The sequence below is a fragment of the Megascapheus bottae genome, chromosome 3, assembly GCF_031878675.1.
Source record: "Megascapheus bottae isolate mThoBot1 chromosome 3, mThoBot2.hap1, whole genome shotgun sequence".
In the NCBI taxonomy this organism is placed as follows: domain Eukaryota; kingdom Metazoa; phylum Chordata; class Mammalia; order Rodentia; family Geomyidae; genus Megascapheus; species Megascapheus bottae.
Genome location: NC_143511.1, coordinates 73,888,086 through 73,911,174, shown reverse-complemented (window position 1 = coordinate 73,911,174; position 23,089 = coordinate 73,888,086). Strand labels below are relative to the sequence as shown.

The 23,089-nt window shown below is 50.0% G+C and overlaps 1 protein-coding gene across 1 annotated transcript in view; it reads right to left on the bottom strand.

Annotated features, from left to right (window-relative positions):
* Positions 1–23,089, bottom strand: part of Znf618 (zinc finger protein 618) — a 147,408-nt gene that overhangs the window by 27,669 nt on the left and 96,650 nt on the right. The window contains exons 3-9 of the mRNA XM_090330482.1: positions 20,568–20,824; positions 13,793–13,888; positions 11,092–11,169; positions 10,613–10,651; positions 6,020–6,109; positions 5,182–5,217; positions 5,016–5,093 (exon numbers count right to left, since the gene is read on the bottom strand). Coding sequence (XP_090186608.1) covers positions 5,016–5,093; positions 5,182–5,217; positions 6,020–6,109; positions 10,613–10,651; positions 11,092–11,169; positions 13,793–13,888; positions 20,568–20,824 — 674 coding nt within the window. The remainder of the gene's footprint in view (positions 1–5,015; positions 5,094–5,181; positions 5,218–6,019; positions 6,110–10,612; positions 10,652–11,091; positions 11,170–13,792; positions 13,889–20,567; positions 20,825–23,089) is intronic.

Sequence of the window (23,089 nt, the reverse complement as noted above, 5' to 3'; positions counted from 1 at the left end):
CAAGACTATGGAAGCAGAATGACTTAGTCTACTGTATTCCTTACCAATTCATGCCTTGTTTTTTATTAAAGAAAATTCATTTTTTCATAGTTTGCTATTTTTTTAATCAATCAATTTTCTAACCAGATTTGCAGAGTTTCAATGTGAGTTCATCTGGTTTAGAGCTCACAGTTCTCTTACACTATGGCCTTACAGAGCCACACTGAGACATTAATCCCAAGTTTTCCAGATAGAAAATTCTTTCAACAGTCTTTCTTCAGATACAATATTCACATGAGATTAACCATAAGGCGGGGAAAAAGAGAAAAGAAATAACATAATACATTAAGAACAGAATTCACAAAGATAAACCTCGTTTCCTGTATCTGACTTTGTTAGCTGGTATATTGTCTATGTCTTTATTTGTTTATTTGAAATAGGGAAGGGAAGTGGGGAAAACAAGCTGATTGGGAAAGGGTGGGGAGAGGGAAGCAGGAACAAAAACATGAGAAGGAGCATCAATGTGCGAGAAGTAATGTACCTACTACCTAATGAATGTAACTGTAACCCCTCTATACATTACCTTGACAATTAAAAAAAATGTCTTCAATTATTTTCTTTTGGCATTCAGTACTACAGCAGGGTAAGAGGTAAATCCTCCTAAAATGTAGGTGACTTCACATTTTATGCTTGGAGGCCTGATTGCTTTTTCTTTCATGGTTATAGTTTTTGTTTTGTTTTGTTTTTTTTCCAGTCCTGGGCTTAAGCTCAGGGCCTGAGGACTGTCTTGGATTTTTCTCAAGGCCAGAACTCTACCACTTGAGCCTCAGCACCACTTCTGCCCTTTTCTAAGTATGTGGTACCAAGGAATCAAACCCGGGTCTTCTTGCATGCTAGGCAAGCACTTTAACCACTAGGCCAAACTCCTGGCCCACGCAACTGTTTCTTCTATTAGATTGCTGAGTATTTCATCTGTCCTACGGGTATTTGATCACCAATTATTCAGGGCTGGCTCCCTGTATCTGTATTTATCATGTATTTCTTATTGTTTTCATCTGGTCCAGTTTATTTTCCACATCACTATTTTCATGTGGAAGGAAGGGAAGAGAAGGAAAATGGAAGGAAGGAAGGAAGGGAGGGAGGGAGGGAGGGAGGGAGGGAAGGAGGGGAGAGGAGGGAAGGGGAGGGGAGGGGAGGCAGGCAGGCTGGTCGACATTGTTGTTTACTATAAATAATATACATTTTAATTCTCTCCTTACACTTTCTTCCTCCACAATCTTTTATCATCATAATACTTTCTCTACCTATTTCTTATCCCCGCACCCACTTTTTTTTTTGTACTGGAGTTTGAACTCAGGGCCTTGCACTTGTCAGGCAGATGGTCTATACCACTTGAGCCACACTACTAGCCTTTTATGTTTTCGTTGTTTTTCAAATAGAGTCTTGCTTTTTGCCTGGCCCAGCCTGGACTATGAGCTTCCTATTTACAGTTCCTGGGTAGCTGAGATAATATATGTGCCCCACTAGGCTTAAAGCTTGTTATGGGCTGAGATGGAGTATCAAGCTCAGCCTCCTGAGTTGTTGGGATTGTAGGCAGGAGTGGCCATGCCTGATTCCTGTCACTTCTCTACCGTGTATATCAGGCTTCTTTTTCCCATCCCCACAGGTGTCACACAATGGATTAAACCACATCCTTCTCAGACTCACATGTTAAAGCTCCAGCCTCCTGTGTAATGATGCTATTTGGAGGGAGGGTCTTTGCCTTTAGGAGATAATTAAGGTTAGATGAGGTCATGAGGAAGGACACCAAATGATGGGATTAGAACAGGATAAGAGATAACAGATCTCAGTCTTGATATCTGTCTGTCTGTCTATCTGTCTGTCTGTCTTGAGAGAACAGGAAGTACAGGAAGGAGGAATCTGATCATGTTGGTGCCCTGATCTTGGACTTTAGCCTTCAAAACTAAGAAAAGATAAATTTCTGTTAGGCCACTAAGTCTGTGACCGGCCTGCCTGCCTGCCTGCCTTCTTGCTTTCCTTCTTCCCTCCCTCCCTTCCTTCGTTCCTTCTATCTCCCTTCCTTCCTTTTTTTATTGCCAGTCCTGGGGCTTGAACCTGGGGCCTGGGCACTACCCTTGAGCTTCTTTTTGCTCAAGGCTAGTGCTCTACCACTTGAGCCACAGCATCATATCTGGCCTTTTCTCTTTTTGTGGTACTGAGGAATGGAACCCAAGGCTTCATGCATACTACGCGAGTTCTCTACCACTAAGTCACATCCCCAGTCCACTTCCTTCCTTTTTCTGAGATAGGTCTTACTATATAGCCCAGGATGGCCTTGAACTTTTGATCCTCTTGTTTCAATCTCCAAAGTGCTGGTACCATATGTATGAATCTATCCATCAATAGTCCATTGAAGCTGTCCAGTTGGTTTTTGTTTGTTTGCTTGGCTGGATGTATACAGAATTTGAGGTAGATGGTTTGCACAGACAGGCTCTTATTTCAAGTCTCCTAATTCTCTTTTCTCGTTCTGTGGATTTTCATAGCTCTCATGCTTTGGTTTCTCTGCTTTCCAAGTTTCTCTTTCTCAGGTAGGCATAAAAGTCAAGTAAGCCAGAAATGAATCTGCACCTTTACTCTGTCCCAGCAGACCCCAGATGGCAAGGGGTCCTTCATCTTCCTTCTGCTCAGTGCTATAGTAGAAATTCTCACTCTGCAGATGAAGAGGGAGCACCAAACAGCCAACACTGCCCATCTAGCAGGTGACCTCTGCTCCATCACAGCCCCCCTTCCCCTGGCTCAAGTCCCAAGGTCTCTTATTTGCTCAGTGGAAGGCATTCTGGCTGCCAATGTTGTGCCTCTTCTCCTGACTCTTGAAGATTTTTCTTGTGGTAACTGATCCCTCCAGAAATCCGGGTGCCTTGACTGGCTCCCCTAATCCTGCGCCTCATTATTTTTAGGGTTCTGTGAGGCAGCCTGCTCACAAGGAACAGTGGAAGCACCAGAGTCAGCAGACATCCCCCAAGGCAGCTCTAGGGTGGCACAAGAGATGTCTCAGATGGCTCCCACAATCTCAGCTCTGCCACAGTAAGCTGGCACGAGACCCCAGCCTGCTCTCTACAACGCAATTCCACTTTGTGTCATCTGTGGTGAGTCTTCTCAAGGCCTAGTGCAGGCTGTCAGTGAGATGGAACTATAGATACAGAGGATTCATCCTGTTCTTCATCTTCTGGGGGGTTTAACAAGCCCCCACTTGTTGAAAGCTTTCTATATACCGTCAAGGACTAGGCTAATTCCCTTACCAATATAATCTCACTTAATCCCTAAGAGGATCCGGAAAGGGGAGTCTCACTGTCTTCAGGGCCATTTAAGATTTAAAGAAACTGGATTACACAGATTACAGAAGAGCCAGGAGGAGTGTGTGGTGGCTTAGAACTCCTCCTCTGATTTTTCTACAAGATGTCATTATTATGTCCTGGCCAGAGTCACTACGTGTATTCTCCAATAAGTAAATGTTCTCACCCAGGGAGATTCTGAAAGGGTAGATAGCTGGTACATTCTTGCCCAAGCTTGTCTAATTCTATGTCTATAGGGACTAAGCCACAGCTGGGAAGGTAGGGCTTTACTGGGGCCACTGGGTGATAGAAGGCAGGAACAGAAGTGGGATACCGTAGATTCCTGCTTTCAAGTTTCTGTAGCTGAACATAGGTATCCTTTGGTCCTCCCAGAATGCATTCTGGGTGCCTGCCTGATATACGGTGGTGTCTCTGCACCAAAGGACTCACAGCGGGTCTAAGTGTTGCAGATTCATCTTCATCATCTGCAAGACTGTTTTGCTATATAGCTAACAAATGCTGACTGTGCACAACACAGGCTCCACAGCACAGATGTGATTTCTGAAGTTTGTTTCTCAAATGACTAAAAAAAAAAAAAAAAGCTAAAAAGTAAGCCCACAACTATGCCCTGATCAGAACATAGTGACAGGGAGGAAAAGCTTTCGATGACCTGTTTAACATCTTCCAGGGGTCTCAGTCCAGCCCCTTCTCTGCAGTGTACAACCTAGCAGTATCCTAGTTTCCCTAATTTTCCATTCTGATGTTTCCCGCTCTTTTCTTCTGTGCTCTGGTGTGAATTTTTGTCAACACGTTTGAAATCCTTATTGTAGCCAAGCAGGCAGGGACAACAAAGGTCTCTTCTTGCCAAGAAGTGAGGAAGACACAGGAGAGCATGGAACTTGCTGAAGGGCAGAGCTAGATGCAGCAGTCACCTCACTTGCTGGGGATTGGCCACCCATCCTCTCCCAACCCTTCTGCTACCAGCTGCCATCCCAGCTTTCCTAAAGTGTACGGGACCCATCGTATCATCTCTGGCTGCCACCTCTGGTGTTCAGAGCCTGGCTCGCCTTTCCTTCTCAAAACTAGTGCTCTCTCCTGCCCCTGGCTGGGATGCAAGGCTCCTTCCCCATCCTCATCCCTATCCTGGAAGCCTCTGCAGTCCCAAGACTGGACTCCCGGGCACATTGCTGGGATATAACAATCATGTCAGCTGCCCCCTTACCCACGCCTCTCACTCCCTGCCTACCCCAACTCCTGTGTTGGTTTCCTGTGAGCAGGAATATATCTGTCTTGCTCACAATGGAGCTCCCCAACTCTCAAGACAAGTGGTAGGAACACAGGAAAGACATGTGTGGCTTCTGCCCTCCTGAGGGTCTACAGGGACCAGAACAGAGTGTCTGTGTGCAGATGCCCTCTGTAGCCTGGTGGGCTGAGCCCCTCCCATGCCTCTCCCAGTCATTCACTTTCTACACACCTATCATGTACCAGGCACTGTACTAACAGGTGGCTTATATCCACAATCTCATTTAATCCCCCAACAAGCCTGTGGGGACCATGGTCCTCATTTCACATACGGTCAGTGCCCTGCCTTCACCCCAGCTACCTGCAGCATCTTCAAGGCTAACGTTCTCGGGGACAGGATGCCAGCCCCGCCTCCCTGGCCCAGCCCTCCACCCCCACCCTCCGCCCCAGGGTCCCGCATACTTGGCCCGATTTTCTGAAATGGCTCTGGGGGTTCCTCCTTCACCTCATCTGTGGCCACGACACCCTGGTCAAATGGGTCTGTGGGAGAATACATGGCCGTTAGCACCCTGATCACCCTCGGGAGCCCAGTGGGGAACAGGAAAGTTGGGCAGCCACAATGACTTACCTGCCCGATTCTCGGGGGCCCCTTCCACACTAAACACTGCACCCCAGGTGGGAGGCGACGGCCACAGAAAGAACGAAACAAAGAGAAGCCCTTGTTAGTCCCTGGCCCTGGCTGTCTCTGCCCACTACTCCTGGCCTCTGTTCCCAGTCCATTTGCTTTTGGGTCTAATAGGGATGCTCTGGCCAGTGGGGAGGCCAGAAAGGCACACACCCTCCAGGACACAGCCCACCCAGGTTTCTGCTCTCCTTCGCCACTGGCCGGTGTCCACCCATCTGGAGTCAGACAGATACTCTGTGCCCAGACCTCTGTCTGTGTCTGCAGGGAGGGCAGGGCAGGATAGATGAGGCAGAGAAGTTGACACAGATTTTGGCCCTTGTCACTGGTCTAGTTAGATGGAGGGGGTAGGAGGGTGAGGGGGCTGGGCAGGAAACGCCCAAGGTCTTCCTAGATCTAAACCTTCTTTCTAGGATTCTTAACACTCCACCAATGAATCACCTAAATTTACAGCTCTAATTTCTAACTCTCTAAGATGTAAAAATGTCATCATTCATGTTTAAAAATTGGTTTAATTTCACTAGAGCATGCGAATACTCAAAACGAAAATGACAGGATAGGAAATTTCAAAATCTGACTGATTTTTTCTTTGAGAAGAGAGCAGTTTCACACAGTGAAATGAAACAGAAAGTCCCACGTCTAATGACAGGGGCGTTTCCACCCCCCACCCCCCATCCCCCCACAATGGCATTCCACATGGCTTGTATTGCCTGACCTTTTTCTGAGCTAAGGAGTAGGGGCAGGCAGGTACTTGCTGAAGACTATGGAGAGAGGGCCAACTCACCATCTACCGCGTGCAGGTCTCGGTGCTCCTGGAAACAGCTGTAGTACTTGTACTTCTTCCCACAGATGTCACACGTGTACCTGAAATTGTCTGTGAGGGAGGCAAAGGCACAGGTGCTTTTACCAGGGCACTGACCATCTAGATTGGGATTTATCTGGAGCATTTGTCTGATGCCTGGGCATCAAAGATAGGACTAGTCCAGTCTGGTCCCACCTGGGCAGCCCTCTGGAGAACCTGTTCTTGATCTACCCATCCTGGGTACTGCCTACCCCTTCAGAACCTGACAGGCCATACCCTGGCCATCTCTCTAGATGGCTGTTAGGCCTCCCAGCCATTTACTCTGTGGAGCTAAGGTATGGGTTTCTTTCTTGGCCCACAGGGATGGGGCATGGGTCTTAAGGGGTCTGTGGAGATGCACAGAATAAGGTGAGGAGTCTCAGAGTGACCCCCAAACCCCTAACTCATGCCCTGTGAGCTGAGTGTCAGGGGTGACACTACAGCTCCTGGATAGGACTGTACCTGGCTCTTGTCCTTGCTTTTTCTCTCAGAGGAAGGAAGTAGTCTTCCGCTTACATATGCAGAAACTGAGGATGAGAGGAGACCATCCCCCAAATCTCACAGCTGCAGGGACAATGCCCATTGACCCTCGCCAGCTGGCATTCACATCCTCTCTGACCTGTTCCCTGCTAGTCTGGGCTATAACTCAAGTCCTGTTCACCTTGAACAGAAGGCAGTCAAAGTGAGAGGGCATCACTGCTCAAATTCAGTGACAGAGAACCATGGCTTCCATCTGGCATGTGCCATCTCTCCCCAGCTAGCCACCATGTCAGCTAGGTCACGGTGACCAGGAGCTGACATCTCTGGTGAGCAGGCAGGAAAGTACTGAAGCCTCACAACATAAGAGGAGCCAAATCCTATTGCCATCCTGTGAATGAGGTAAGAAAGAGGGCTTCCGAGAGAGACCTAAAGCCTGGCCCTGCATGTTTGTAGCACAGTGGAGCCCCCTGAGGGCCAGAGGATCCAGTGAGGCCATGATCAAATTCCTGGCCAGGGAAACTAGAAATAGGGCTCTAACCATCGTTTGTTGCTTCAGACAACAAATACTTGCGCTACTTAGCAACAGATGACTACCATGGGCCTGAATTTGGAATTCTCACTTGGCTATAATCACATATTCTCCCTCCATTGGCTACACTCCAGCGTTTGTGCCAGCACAGACTGAGCTGATCAAGGGAAAGTCCATCAATCCCACGTCCGTCAGTGTCTCCAGCCATGCAGAGGCCTGGCTGCTTGCTGAAGGCTATATGGAGGGAAGAGCCAGGAGTCAAACATCCATTAACTTCAAGGCAAGGCTGAGCCAGGGCACATGGCCCTTCTCTGCCCAGACAAGGTATACTTCATTCCTGGGCTGTGGCACCTTCCTCTAGGCTCCTCTCCTACTCTTCAACACCCTGTACATCATCTGATGAGATCCTCCATTCGAAGAACACATTGTCTGGAAGTGCTGCAGGAAGGTTTCTGGGCCTTCTCAGCTGACCCAAAGGACTTGGACAGCATTAACCATCTCCACTACCTTCTCTGCCCTCTCACCACAGTGGCAGTCTTTGCACGTACTTGGCGGGTACCAGGGCCCACAGATGACTGGTCCCTAAGCAAAGAGACCAGGCTGGCCACCTATAGATGTTCTGAGGATAGTGGGTACTGGAATTTTCCGAGGGAGAGCTAGTTGGGGTATGGCCTTATGCCTGATCTCCGGCTATTCTCCATTTGTTCCTTCAATTTGGGGAGGGAGGTGAGCTGATTCCTGGGGGTCTTTCCCAGGCAGATGGTGTAAGCCCTTTTCAGAGACTGAAAATCCAGTTTAGAAAACATTGCTCCCATTCTTACCCACCCAGGCCCAAATCCCCAGCTTCTCTCTATTCTCGTTCTCAGCTGGGCACTGGGACACAGAGGTGGGGGCCATCGGTTGGATCTCTCCAATAGTCCTGTCTTTCGCTGGCCAGTGCTGGCTGCCCTCCAGAGCTGACCACCCTGCTTGCCTTATCTGTGCCCACATGACCTCTCTCTTGTGGGCCCGCCCTTCTCATTACAGGTCATATCTGTCACCTCCAATAAAATTGTGGGCCACCAGCCTGCTACTGCCAAAGACAGCAAACCTGCCCTGTCGAAGTCCATACAAATGGCCCAGGACCACATTTCTAACTCCTAATAGAGGGGTCCAATAAGGCAGGAGAGTGATTCCCCTAGGAAAAGGTGGAAGGATGTCGGGGAAACCAGGTTTTCACATCCCTGAGAGCTCAGTGTGTCAGTCACACAATTGTAAATCAGTTCTAGGAAGCAGCCTGGAGGGAGGGTACCTGAGCCTGGAATCCCACTCTGTCACATGCCAGTGTGACCAACCTGGGCTATGCTTCTAACACTTGAACCTGAACCTTGGTTTTCCCATCTGCAAAATCAGACGACAGTGCCTTCATCTCTCCCAGTTGTGAAGAGGAATATAAATGCACCACGTGGTCACATGGAAAGAATAGTTATAATAAAGCACAAATGAAAATCATGCCAACACCAGCTTCTAATGGGAAGCAGTGCTTGGCACAGTTTTTTGGAACAGTAAGGCATCAGTGGGACAACCTCTATTCCTCCACGGAGCATTTGGTGAGGGCATGCCCTCATGCTTCTATGTATGACTGGCGAGTTTCCTAACAGATAAACGTAGCAGAAGATTCCTGGATATGGATGTGTGAGCTCTGGTGCCCAGGCCCAGCTACACTGCTAACAATGATTTCTATTTCCCGAGACTCAGTGTCCTTGTTCACAAAGTGGGTAGACTGGATGCTATGCATTCTGCAGGAGCCTTCAGATCCTGAGTCACTACAGTCAGGTCCCTTTGAGAAGGCTGGAGACAGCAGGAGCTAGCCAAGTGCCCCAAGCAGCCCTACTGGCTAGGCCAGGGTGGGATGCAGGACTGAGAAGACAGACAACAGAGCACATAGGCTATGGGGAGAATTTTCCATCAGAAGGAAGAGAAAATCGAGGGAAGGCCCCCAAAACCCCTCTGGCCACGGAGTCCCCCAAACCAGTGAGCCCACATATAGCAGAAGCCAGACAGAACACAATGGATCACCAAGGGGCTGCCAGAGACCTCGGGGGCCCAGAATAGCCAAGGAAGGAAAGATAAACAGGGAAGTTCTTTAAATGTGTGGTTGACCACAGGCAGACCACAGAGCCAGAAAAGAAGGGAGCTATTGAGGGAACCAGAAGACAGGGCCAGGTGGGGCAATACAGGGCAGAAGCAAGCAGCTCAGCTGGTCACCTTCCACCAACAGAAATCTGTGTAATGGGCCCAGGGAGGGGAAGGTAGAGGGCAGCCACCTCTCGAGTGGGCAGCCACACTTTGGACCTTCACTAGTGCCCCTCCCCGCCCCCCGCCACTGTGTTTGTGCTTTCTGAGCACACAGTATGGAACCATGACATCCCAGGGACTGGCTTCTCCCACTCTATTTTATGTCTGTGTCATCTGTGTCCTCAGCTCCTCCTGGTCTCTGTCACTACTTCATGGCAGTCTCAGGGTTGGTGGACTCATTTTTCCACTTGAGGAGCAGGGGGCAGTTGTGTGGCTTCAGGTTTACAGCGCATCGAGTGTTCTAGCTCATGTCTTTTGAGGGTTTGGGGGGAGGTGGTTCTGGCGGCTGACGTCAGGGCTTCAAACTTGCTAGGAGGGCACTCTACCAACTGAGCCAGGCCTCTGGCCCATAGATTGCATCTTTTAACAGACATATATGTATACACACACACACACACACACACACACACACACACACACGCACATTACTGTGTATGGGAATTCCTGATGCCACCTTCTTCCTCCTCCTAGCTTTGACCCACCCCCCGCCAACTTATGAGTTGAATGGTAAGTGGGATCTATAAGCAGATACTGTACATGCTAAGCTCTCACACAACCCCGGCACTGTAAGCAATTGTACTCTGTTTGTGGGTGCTCACAAGATAACTCCTTGCAGCTACTTGGGAGGTAAGAAGATCATGATTTGAGGCTGGCTCTGGGGAAAAGCTCAGGACTATCTCTGAGAAACAGACTAAAAGCAAAAGGGACTAAGGAATGGCTCAAGTGGTAGAGCACCTGCCTATCAAGTGCAAAGCCTTGAGTTCACACCTCAGTCCTGCAAAGCCAAACTGCCAGACACATGCATCTGTATGTAAAGAACACAGGATGTGCTGCACCGTCCAGGCTCTTCTGTACCTACGCATCACTGGTGTCAATGAGCAGCTGCTCGTTTGGGTCTAACGCAGGGTTTCCCAAAGTTACTGGGCTAGAAAACCTCTTATTGATATAATGCCTGCTCATCTCCCTTAGAATGAGCATGCTACAGTATCTACTTTGGGAAGAACTACTAGAAGGCATGGGCTCTGATCTCATGACTCTGATCTCATGACTCTCTCCCCTCCACTTCCCAGCCACAAAGGCTGTCCCCCAGCATTGTGTCTCTCAGAGGCCACTTGGGGGTATCCAGGGGAGGAAATAAACTGCTTCCCTTCTCCCACATCCACCAGCCCAGAAGAGAGAAAAGTACTCACTGCTTTGTGAGGCTCCCTCCCCCGATGTGGCTTCAGTGTCTGTGAGAAAGAGACAGGGTGGGCAGGCAGTGAGCCAGCTGACAATGGCAGGTGTGGGGACAGCTCACAGGGTCAGTACCAAGTGAGCAAGCTCTAGTGGAGCCATAGTGGCAGTGAGGGGGCATCAGGGGATGCAGCCTCAGCTTTTCCTTGGTCCCCCAACACCAGAAGGGTCCTGAGCCAGGTATCAACTGTCTTGGCCGCCCAGAGGGATCAGGGATGGGAAGGCAAAGCTCCTGTCCCCTGGGTTTCAGGGGACCTCCTCCTGAAATGCCAAGAAGAATATGGGAGTGAAATAAGACATGCTTGCCCTCCATCCTAGGGCAGAACGACCAAAGGGGTGGGAGAAGATGAGGGTTCTTGAAGCTTCTGGGGACAACTGTGAGGGAGCCCAATGGGACCATGGAGATGGAAAGCCAGGCTGTGGGACATGCACTCACCACGGTGTGCCCGGACATGAGTCTGGAAGCAGTTGTAATACTTGTACTTCTTACCACAGATGCCACACTCATACGACCCTGGAAAACAGCAGAGGAAACGACTCATCAGCCAGAGCCACATCTGACATGACACGGTCTCAAGTCCCTGAGAGACAGAGAGACAGCTGGAAGTACTGAGGGTCTTGCATCTACATCCAATTTCGTGTATGGTGGCCCCACTTTGGGACCTTGGCGAAGGGCGGAGGAGTTTGACTGACCCTCACACTCACAGCCAGAGGACGATGAAGACCTGAACAGGAGGTGTTCTGTGCACAAGACTATCATTCTACAGGCACTACAGAGGTTCCTTACTGTTCTGTGCTGAGCATGAGCATGAGAGGGGGTAACAAGAAGGCTGCCAATCAGAACAAACCCAAGTTTCTGTGGCTGTTCTGTCATTTGCCAGTCACATGACACACTAAGTTTGCATTGGTTCGCCACTACAAGGGCCCAATGTTCTTTCCTCCACAGCAGTCCTCCACTCACGCCCCTCCCCCTAGTAGTGTCCAGCCACTACAGAGGCACTCAATGACAGCACCCCAACCTCGACCCCTGCTGAGGCCCTGTGATGCTCCTCACACAGAGAACTAACTACAGGGTGCAACCACGAAACCTAGGCTGGCAGAGACTCCTGGAGCAGAGACTCCTCCCATCTCCACCCAGAAGAGGCTTTCTGCAGGCCTCAGCCACCTTGTTCTAGATCCCACTCTTCCTAATAGAGCCACCAAAGAAACGAGCGCAAATGCAGAGACCTGGGCCCCATTCTAGCCTCGGTGCTCTACCATGGCTGGAACAAGGAAAGCACTAGGAAAGAGCCTTTTCCCAAAAGGTGTCCAAGAGATTTTCCTGGCCAGCGGTGTGGTGCTGGAAGTGTTGGATGAGGGGGAGGTCAGGGACAGCTTTACCACGGGCTGCACCTCAGTTTTCTCACTGGTGTACTATGGGTAGGCAAGATGATGGTTGACCTGAACACTGAATAAATGTGTAAGCCAGACTCCTGGCACAGCCACATCTGGGGAGAGGCAGAGATGCTCTTCATGTTCCCTGAAAGCAGAGGCCCTGCTCATGGTGGCTGTCTCAGGAGCATGAACAAGCCAGAAGAACCCTGGTGTGGAGCCCAAGTGTTAGCCCAACTTTGCCACCTAGCCAGTGACTGACCTCAGACATGTCCCCCTACCTGCTGAGACTTGGTTTCCCCATCTTTTAGTCTCTGCCCCTCACCAGTGAGGTCAAGGTCAACATGTGAGCTACTGGCACACAGAGGGGTACCCAGGGAGGGGATGGGTGCCAGGCCTGTTATTTGGGCATCATTCCAGGAGCCACTGTGACTCTGATGTGGCATTCAGTAGTCTGTTCCGTGTGCATTACTCCCGCGACACAGAGAAAAAGAAATGCAGGAGGCAACAAGAGCAGGCAAAAGTTTGTCTGCGTTTGGCTGTGACTGGCGCACAGCGAGGCCTCCATAAATTCACACTGTCTCACTGCTGTACTCATCTGTCACCAAGTGATAATGTCCCCGATGCTCCTCCAGCCACCTCCACCCACTCTCCAATACTTTCTGCCAACTCCCTTCAACCAACCAAGGATTTATTGAGCATCTGCAATGAGCTGGGCTCTGAGGTTCCAGCCGTGAGCCAGATGCCTTCTGTGTCATCTGCCCAATGGGCTCCAGGCCTAGGGACAACTAGGTGACTGTGTTGACAGCCAGAGCAGGGCCTGGGGGCATGAGACAAGACCTTGGCTCTGCCACCGTGCAGGGGACAAAGTCTACAACACTGATGATGTTTATAACTGAGCCGCTGTCCTGGCTTTGTGGGAGTCTCCATGCCCAGCGGATTTAGGAGTCCCCGCTGGTAAGCCATAACCCACTCACAGAGTGACTCAGAGGCACGTGGGCTTCTCAAATTCATGCCATCTCCTGTCCCAGGCACAGACTGAAGAGGAGCAGTGTGCTATCAGGAGGGATACTCAAGGCTGTCCCCTCACTTACCGAAGTCTCTGGGCTTCAGGTGTCCAGAGTTTAAGCACAGAGGTGAAAGGTGAGATGTGGGGAACACATGGCAAAATGGCAGCAAGGTCAGCCAACCTGGTTTCCAATCCTGGCTCAGCATGCACCACTCAGGGCAGCCCCTGAGAAGCCAGGGGGTCACTTGCACCTCAGGATTTTCCTTGTTATGGGGCTGTGCCACGGAAGTGGGGAACAATAAAACCGCAGATCCTAGTACAGGGTCTGGCACACAGCCAGCCACTCTCAACTAGACGGCCACTGTAACCATTCACTAAGTTGTTCCTTTGACCCCCAACTTCCTGCAAATATTCCAGGTAAGAGGTCCAGGGCTAAGCTAGCGTGTGGTAGACCCAGTGTGAGCCCCCACTTCCTGAGGAGGGACAGGTAGGACAAGTACTGACGGGAGGGAGGCCAGACGTCTCCCAGACACAGGTAGCCACGGCACTCTCCTGCCTCAATGGCACCTACAGGAAGTACAACTGAACCATCCAGGCAGTCTAGACTTCCAGATTTCCAAATGTTCCATCCCACCAGACACCACAGGCATGTGGGCTGATTGGAGATGAAGAGGGAGGTCCCTTATTTGGGGTGTGCCGCCACACCCTTCCTCCCACATGGGCCCCAGTCAGGCTCTGTCCCTAGGCCATCACGTACCAGATGCATATTTCATTGCTTGGTCAAAAATCCAGCTCCCTGAATACCGGCTTCGCATAGATCCGCCATGGAGGCTGCCTTCGGGTGCTTTTCCATCTGAATTACGTAAGAAATCAGAAAGAGCCCTTAATATTGGAGACCGCCCAGGGATGAGGGAGGGGGCAGTATGAGCCAGGGGTTGGTCAAGCTAGCTACCTGTACCTGCAAGCCTTTGGTTTCCCCAACTTGCACATCAGGAAGGACTGGACAAGACCTCATAGTCCACCTCCTTTCCCAAGACCTGTGCTGCCACAGACATGCAACCTGCTTCTCAAGGGCTGGGGATGGCTGATGGTAGCCACGGCAGGCTGAAATCCCCCTGATGTTTTGTGCTTTCTTGGGATTCGGACTTATGTAGTTATAACCCAAAATGTCTCCCCCTAAATCCTCCAGTAAAATGACCCCAAACATGGAGCTGCATGTCCTGTGTGCTGTGTCCCAGGGTCATGACTGGCCCTAGGTTGGTGCAATAGTGTAAGGATTTTTCTAGTATGTTCTGTTCAACCAGTCTCCAGTCCAGTGTGTATTCCTCTAGCCTGTGGCTCCTTCTGTCCCCAGGTCTGTGCAAGGTGATACCTAGGAACTGGTCTGGTATGCTTGGCTCAAATAGTTACCTTGCCAACTTTAAGACACAGGAATGGGGCCCAGAACTTGCTGAAGACAGGGGACTTAAGAGAAAGAAGATGTGACAAGTGGGGTTCCTGAGGCTTTGGGGGGCTTTACACCAGTGAAAATGGCCTCTAGAGATCTTCCAAGTATCAGTCATTAGCGAGGGGCGTCTGTGCTGTGTGTGCAGTTCTAAGGGAAGTAAGAACTCCCTCAGCTGTCAAGTTCTTTTCTTTCCTTTTCTTTTTTTTGCTAGTCCTGGGGTTTGAACTCAGGGCCTGGGCATTGTCCTTGGGCATTTCTCAAGGCTAGCGCTCTACCACTTGAGGTACATCACCATGTCTGGCTTTTTTTTGTATGTAGTGCTGAGGATTGAATCCAGGGCTTCGTGCATGCTAGGCAAGCACTCTACCGCTAGGCCATGCTCCTGGCCCTCAACTTCTTTCTTTGCTTGGGGGTAGTGCTCAACACATGAACCATAGTTCTACTTCGGGGTTTTTTTGGTGGATAATTTGGTGATAAGAGTCTCAAGGACTTTCCTTGGCTAGCTTTGAACAGCAATCCTCAGATCTCAGCAAGTAGCTAGGATTACAGGCATGAGCCACCAGCATCTGGCTGTCATACATAGTCTTTCTTAAACCAATGCCCCAGAGCAGGTAGGCAGCCAGCAGGGATTCCACTGGCTGACTCTTTCACCTCTCTCCTGTTTTTTTTCTCCCACCTTCCCTTCATCTTCCCACCCATGTCTTACACAGGACATAAAAATCTTGGGCTTTAAGCCCAATATGTCCAAGTCTGATTTAGATCTGGTGATCTTCTAAATGCAGGAACTTCTAATTCTCTGCTTTCTAGAAAAATGACAGACCTGACCAAATGGAGATGTTCATGAAGAGACCATCAGAAACAGTAATGACAGACTCCAGTGTGATTTCTGGCGCAAGTCTAGGAAGGAGTTCAAAGAATCAGGTGACACTGGAAGCCAAGTCCAACCACTGCCAGCTCCTTATTTATATGCACTGTACGTGCTTACCCTCAGAATACCAAAACCAGCAGAGAAACAAAGACTACATCTTGTCTCACTCCAGCAATAAGAAATATTAATCCACGGTACACGAGCCAATTGAGAGAGAAATAAAACTCTATCCATTTCATTAAGAAGTGCATTTATGATCATTTTTTACTCTTACATTTACTATTCATCTAATTTTTTGGACAAATTGCCCACTAACAACAACTCAATTTTAAATGGTTTTAAAATATAGCGCTTTATGATGCTAGAGGTTTTTTCTTTTTTCCTGAAATTTCGATTTTAATTTATGCGCTGCTTGTTGTGGCAGATGAGTGTGAAAGTGATCAATAAAAGACTTTCAGGCATAAAAAATATATGACATTAGGCTAGAACTCTGTGTGGGAAGTGGACCGGAAATACGAGTTCAAGGAGAAAAAGGAAAGATGTAAAATTTTCTATATGTTGGAGATGAGCCTCTTCGTATGATTTTAAATGACAAGGGTGGATGCCAGAGGTATCCTGACTCCCTTGTCTACATTTAAAAGTCGTTCACAGCTCTATTTCCAAAATGTCACATTTCTTTTTAAACATACGATTCCAGAAATTTGTCTGCTTTGTAATTACTTAAAACCCTCGGTAAAAATGTTAAGATGCCTACTCGAAAATGTGAAGGAGATTGTTCTGCTTGGTGAAATTCTTGCAGGGAGTATTGAACAGAAAGGGTCTGACATCCAGGCCTTTAGGTTCCTCTTATATTTGGGGTCACCGAGGCCCGTTTTACATTTGGGAGCCACTGAAAAACGCATCCCCACCTATTATGTCACTTTGCCCCTGAGAGTTGTCCTGGAAATATGGACAAATTTTCTTCTATCCACTCCCTGCTTCAGATACTGGGACTCGGAGAAGTGTGGTGGTGTAATCAAGGAACCACACGCAGAAGGACAGACCCTGGACTTCTTGACTTACAGGCCCAGACTCCTTTCCACATAGGGACCTTCCAGCTAGGATAGGATCCCTTTTCCTCCACAGAACACCAGATGGAGTTAGTAATAGCCAAGACAGGCCTGGGAGGGCAGCCAGGACCTCTCCTTTCCTTGGGGTTGGGCACAGAGCTCAATGTTGGTTCTGGCAGGCTGGGGCACAAAGCCCTGCCAACAACCCATTGAAACTGGAAACTCACTATCAGCTAGCCCTATGAGCAGGGCCTGGCTCTTTACTGCCTGGGTTTGTCACAGGCTGAAACCCACAAGGCTGGAGCGGAGTGGCTGTTGAGCTCTTCTGTTACCTATTTCAGAGTCTGGCCTGGCCTGGCTGCTACCTCCTGGCTGGTGCCTCTCCTTTTTCCTCTTCTTCCTCTTCTTCCCCATCCCCAGGCAGCCCAACTTGTGAATAAACACCCCCTTTGGGGTTGCTTCCTAGGAGCCTTCTCACAGAATCTGGCTTCTCCTATGATCCCTGCCTGTAGCTGCTCTCCAGAGAACTCACATCTGTACAGATTACCAGACCACGTTCACTTATCAACATCACCACAGTCCCTAAGGCCTCCTCCAATGGATCCCAAGTCCCTTCCCTAGCCACCTCTCCTGCTGGCAAGGGCTTCCTGCAATGTGTCTGCTGCATCCAATATCCGTAAATTGTGAATATTCAAACTTTTTCATCCCCACTCCTCTGCTGTCCTAGCTTCCGACCCTGCTAAAGACACAGGGCCTCCACACACAGAGTGACCTATTTGGTTTACGTCGGTCACAGGATGAAGAAAGAGCCTGGTACACACTGGGTGCCTGCAGTGCCACTAGGAAGCTTGGTGGCATTTGTCTCCATGTACCCGTGGCATCCCTTGGGCACTCTTCACTTATACTCTCCTTAGAATTGAGGGCCACTGCTGAGGCCTATAGAGCCGTGGTCGGGCGGGGGGGGGGGTCAGCATCCACTGCTGGATGGCACATTTTGAGCATGATGGGTACTAGGCATCCTCATCTCTTAGAAAATGGTTGTGTCTGCATTGTTGGAAGCCCAGCTTGCCTGACCTTCATCTACACAAGAGTTGTAAGCAAGTTTCTACCACTGACTTTTTGATTTTGTGGACTATAGGCATTCTTGCTGTGCTTTGTTGAGGATTCTGAGGCACACCGTGGGGACAGTGTGCAGTGGTCAGTCCATGAGGCCTGCCTGAACATAAGGCTGGGCAGTGGCCATTAAACTGTCTGGGCTTTTCATTCTACACAGAGGAGCTCCTGGAGTCTCCCATGTGGCCGACTACTCCTTAAGCTGCTGTGCCTGCAGCTGTCAGGTGACCACGGGATCTGTCAACTCGCTTCTGATCACTTCTGGTTTTATCCCATTAAAGTGCCTGAATAGGGACACCATTCTATTCTACTACAGAGAGTGGGGCAAAAGCAGGCTCTGTTGGGTGATGGAAGCATGCACTCCCAGCCGTGCCCACCACCAGGTCACAGAAGACACACTGCAGTACTAGCTCATTGAAGGCCTGGCTCTGACCAGCTTCCTCATTCCTTGAGCTGCTGTCTTTATCCCTCCTGGCTTGTATGTTTAGAAGCTGTGGCAAGAACAAGTGCTCTGAGCTGGTCCTTCACAACAGGAAGAAAGGGACTCTCAGCAACTCTCTTCTTTTTCACAGGCCTCCCTCTGCCGCGCTATAAAATGAGTGGGCCAAGGGTATCAAACGATTGCATGCATAGCCCCTCTGCCCATGTCTGCATCCAGAGTTAGACATCAACAATCAATCATGCCAACAGAGAACTCCCAGTAGCCACTAGCAATGGCTTGAACTTAGTCCACAGGATAAAATCTCCTTGCCACTTGGAAAAGAGTTCAAAAAGTTGCATTCTCACATTCTTTTTTTTGGGGGGGGGAGGGCAGGGGAGTTATTCAATGCCTTTCCTCACTGATGATGAGGCTAGGGGAGCTTTCTTTGAGGCTGACATAGCAGAAACCACACCGGCAAGCAGGAAGATCTGACTTAGGCACTGGAGAGGAGACAATATGATCAGTATGGACTGTTCTGTCTCCCTTTGGTACCATCTCCAAAACGGTGGCTCCACCTTAGCTCATCTTAGTGGATCTTCTAAGCCTCTTTCACAAAATGGTCAAAGCCCTTGAATTCTATCTAGGAAGTCACTGAACTTATCCAGTGCCACCTTTCTTCTCTATGCCATTGTTTCTCAGTGGCTTATTTCTCAGACTGGTTGTGCATGTTGGGGGAGGGCACAGAAGGTGCTATTCCTCCCACCCCAGGAAGAGACTTTTACTGACACTGGGAATAACAGCTTGTCCATCCTGTCCTGATGTCCTGAGTGCAGTAGTGAGAATGTTGCGCATGACCTCTTCTTCCTCCATGACCTGGTGACCATAGCATAAGGTTTCAAACTACTAAGATCTTTTTCTTTTAGGACCTTCTGTTACTGTAGCCATCACCTAGGCCCATCCTGATTGCTACAGTATCGTTTTCTCAGAAGCCAGGCCCTTGCTATGGGTCCAATGAGGACAGGAGGTGGTATGGTGGAATAGGAGACTAAAATCAGACAGGTACAGAAGTTCCCATTTCAGGAACTCCTAGCCTCATGGCTGAGGCAGGCACAGTCAGGGTCTCTATCTAGAAATGATGAAAATGTCCAGTGAGAGGCAGGGTGAAAAAAGATCCTCTGACCTGGGCAGATCAGAGAAGAATTCTGGGAAGAGGTAGCACTGGAGTTGGCCTTGTAGTAGTGAATGGATTCTGGAGGCTACATGGGCTTGGGAAGTCTGGGAGGACCAGAAATAAGAAACAGGGTATGGAGGATCCTGATGCCACACCCTTGGCTCCAGAGATGGAAGAGTTGGCCTCAAGGGTATGTTCTGATTTTTGCCAAAGTTTCCTTATAGTCAGGGGAAGGCCCAATCATGCCAGATGGGGACACACAAAGCATGGTTGTTAGCAACTTCTGCCAAGTCAATACCACAGACAGATGGACAAATGGATGGGATGTAACACCACGTGACACATAAACACAGCTTAGAGGGGAGCATGAGCATGGTTCCCATCAGCTGGGAAGAAAATGCAATTAGTCTTGACTCTCACTCGTGGAAAGAGACACAGGAGGTCCTGGGAGCCATACACAAGGAAGTGCTTGGAAGGAGGTGGCTAGAGCTGGATCAGGAAGGGCAGGTAGTGATAGGAGTGGGGTATCCCCAGACAACATACAAAGCAAGGGAAAGAAATAGGGCGGATGGCATGGATGGTAGTAGAACTCTGGGGCAAAGCCAGGCAGGGTTTCAGGGCCAGGCTGAGAATTGCTGGCTTTAATTCAGAGGGAAGAGGTTGCAAAGTGGTGGCCTCTAGAACGACTCGGACCCACCAATAGGTTGTGTCGGGCAGATTTCAAAAGCAGCATTTGTTGCTAACTTTGAAAGCCAAAAGAATTCACATGCAAAGGTTCACATCTGGCATAAGATCTGGGCAGAGATCAGGCAGTGCTGAGCCGGGATCCCCAATAAGCAACCACTGACAAGGCAACTGAAGAGCAGCCACTCTCTGCATGTGGGGCCCCGCCCACACCGCCTGCCCCACTGGCTCCTCTCTCCTTACACACAATACGCATAATTGTGGGGCATTGTGGAAATCTGAGCCTGGGACACTAGCAGAAGAGCAGGGAGTCGCAACGGGATCACTGGGGGGTGGGAGTGGGGCAGAAGATTACTGCTGAGCAGAGGGGTTTCCCCAAGCTCCTCCAGGCAGGGGAAGGCACCAGCTTGTCAGTCGCCTGCCCTTGCTATCTGGTCTGCTCACAGAAAGAGCTACCTGCATGAGCCCGAGGATGGAGAAGGGCAGGTAGGCAAGCACTGGGGACCAAGCAGTAAGGGATGTGCTGCTTGTCCCCGGAGGTGTGAGAGGTTCATCTCATCTGCAGAAGGTTCCAAGCACTGATGGCCACAAGGCTTCATGGATGAAATCTTGCTCATCAGGCATAGAGAAGTCTTCAAGCTAGAAGTGATCATGCAAGGCCTGTCTTGGAGCATCCATCTTTCCCTGGAGGCTGAGGGGTGCAGATGCCAGCCCTGCTCCCCAGGCTCTGGCCTCTACTCCCACCATGGCCCCTGCCCTGATCCTCACAAAACACTCACCGAGTGTCTGCTGGTTGCGGACCCCACCGATCACCACGCAGATCTCTGCAGGCACATCACCGGTCCCGTCCTTGCCGACGGCCTTCTCCTCCTTAGCCTCGCCCTGCCAGATCACCTCCTGGATGTAGTCATCGGGTAGTTCCGTTTTCACCTTCACCTCCGTCATCGTCCCCTGCTCAGCACTCAGTGAGGCCTCAGCTGGCCCCGACTCCGGGCCCTCCACCTTGGTGCTCTTCTGGCTGCGCTTCAAGCGCTCCCTGGGAAACAAAAGGAGTCTGCTCAGAGTGGACCCCCACCCCTGAGTCTAGACCCACAGTGGAACCCGGCAGCCATGGCTCCCCTGACACATGCAAGGCTGTGTGCAGAGTGAAAGGAAGGTCCCTGGTTACTCAGCCTCTCTTACAGCCCTCATGGAGTCCTGGGGTCCCAAGGAACATGGTTTGAAAAATCAACAACATGAAATATTTTCAAGAAGAATACCTGTGTTCTCCTCCGCTTGCCATTATCGGGCTTTGCCTGCGTTGGCCATGGGCTTCTCTGGAGCAGTGGAGGGGACTGGATGCAGTTGAAGCAGCCTCCCTGGGCCTGAACGAAGACTTGATTTCAGGGGAGTGCTCCCTCTGCTTCCCCTTCTCAGAAGCACCCCTCATGTTGACAGTTTGACAGCCGGAAGGATGTGAGGGCTGTGGGTGATGGGAGCCACACTGAAAGAAAATCTCTGGGCTAGCATGCTAAAACTCTATGCATTTTACAGTTGGGGCAACTGCAGTTTCTGCCCTTGTCAAACATCAATGTGCCCATGAATCAGATGGAGACCTTGATAAATGAGGGTTCTGGTACAGCACATGCGTGCGCATATGTGTGTGTGTGTGTGCGCGCGCGTGCGTGTGCATGCTCACGCGCGGGCATAAGACTTGAACTAAGGGTTTCACGCTCATGCTTGATTTTTCATTAAAGGCTGGCCCTCTGCCACCTAGGTCATGTCTCCATTTTTCTTTATAGGTCCTAGGGCTGGGCCCAAGGTTATCATGGTATCACTTGAGCCACAGCACCCATTTTTTCTGAGCAGTTTATTGGTAATAAGAGTCTTACAGACTTTTCTGCCTTTGGCTGGCTTTGAACTATGATCCTCAGATCTCAGCCTCCTGAGTAGCTAGGGTGATGGGCATGAGCCGCCGGCACCTGGCCATGCCTCCACTTTTGACTCCACAGTTCTAGCAGCCTCCCAGCTCAAGCTGGGGCCTGGCTCGCAGAGAATTGTCTGAGCAGTAAGGACACAAATGAGCTGTCAAATTGCAGGTGTTTCATGCTCTTTCCTACCTTCATTAGTGGGCAGGGCTTGGGGGTCCCATCCATGCTCTTCCCTGCTCCTAGAGACGGGAGAATTCCTGCCCAAAAGTCTGCCTTGGTTGAGATGTCATGGAGTCAGTTTTTGGGAAAGAGGGTGGCTTTTCAAACATCAGAGAACATCCTTATGTCCTAAAGTCAGTCCTGGGCTGGAAAGGGCTGACACAAATCCTCCATTACAAAGCGGACACTGAGGCCTGGAGAAGGACTGTGACTTGCCAGGCCTTCCTCTCACCAGCAGTAGCAGGAAAAACACAAAGACAGAGCCCTAACATCCTTGCCTGGGCTGCTCTTCTTTCACTGTGACTCCTGTCACCCCCAGCCCTCACATCCTTCCGGCTGTCAAACTGTCAACATGAGGGGTGCTTCTGAGAAGGGGAAGCAGAGGGAGCACTCCCCTGAAATCAAGTCTCCATTCAGGCCCAGGGAGGCTGCTCCAATCACATCCTGTCCCCTTTACTGCTCCACAGAAGCCCATGGCCAGCGCAGGCAAAGTCCGATGATAGCAAGCAGAGGAGAGCACAGACTCAGAAGATCAGAGGACACAAACAGAAAGGAGAGGATGCAGAGGAAGGAGCTTTGTATAGCACAGATGTTAGAGCACAGGCCATGAATCAACTGTGATCTCAGCTCTACCACAGCACAGGTGCGAATGAGGGCGTGAGGACCGTGTCCAGAGCTGCTTGTGGAGCACAGTGAATGACTAGGTGGGCAGTGAAGTCTAGTTATGGATATAAAAACTGCTGGTTAGCTCAGAGGGACACTCTGAGGCTTCTGAGTGTAGAAATGGGGCATGAGAAAGCTAAGCAATGACCTCCCAAAATTCTGGTTTTCTTTACTTCCCCGACGCATGTGCTGAAAGCTCGGGGAGGTGGTAGGAGCTGAAGTTCAGCCTTTGCCATCTCACAGGAACTGACTTGCTCTCCCTCCCTGTTTACAAGGAACCCACTGGACAGCACGATGGACAGGAAGCATGGTGGAATCAGGCTGGAACTCATCTGTAAATCTTGTGACCTTGGGCTAACGCCTGGTCTTAATCTGATACCGGAGTATCACAGCCTTGGTGTGGATGGGAGATGATGCCCGCAAAGAGCCCATGCAGGAAGCTGGCAGGGAGCGGATTTCCATAAATGGCAGCCATTCCTATGATAATGACATAGCATCTTCCAGGATGC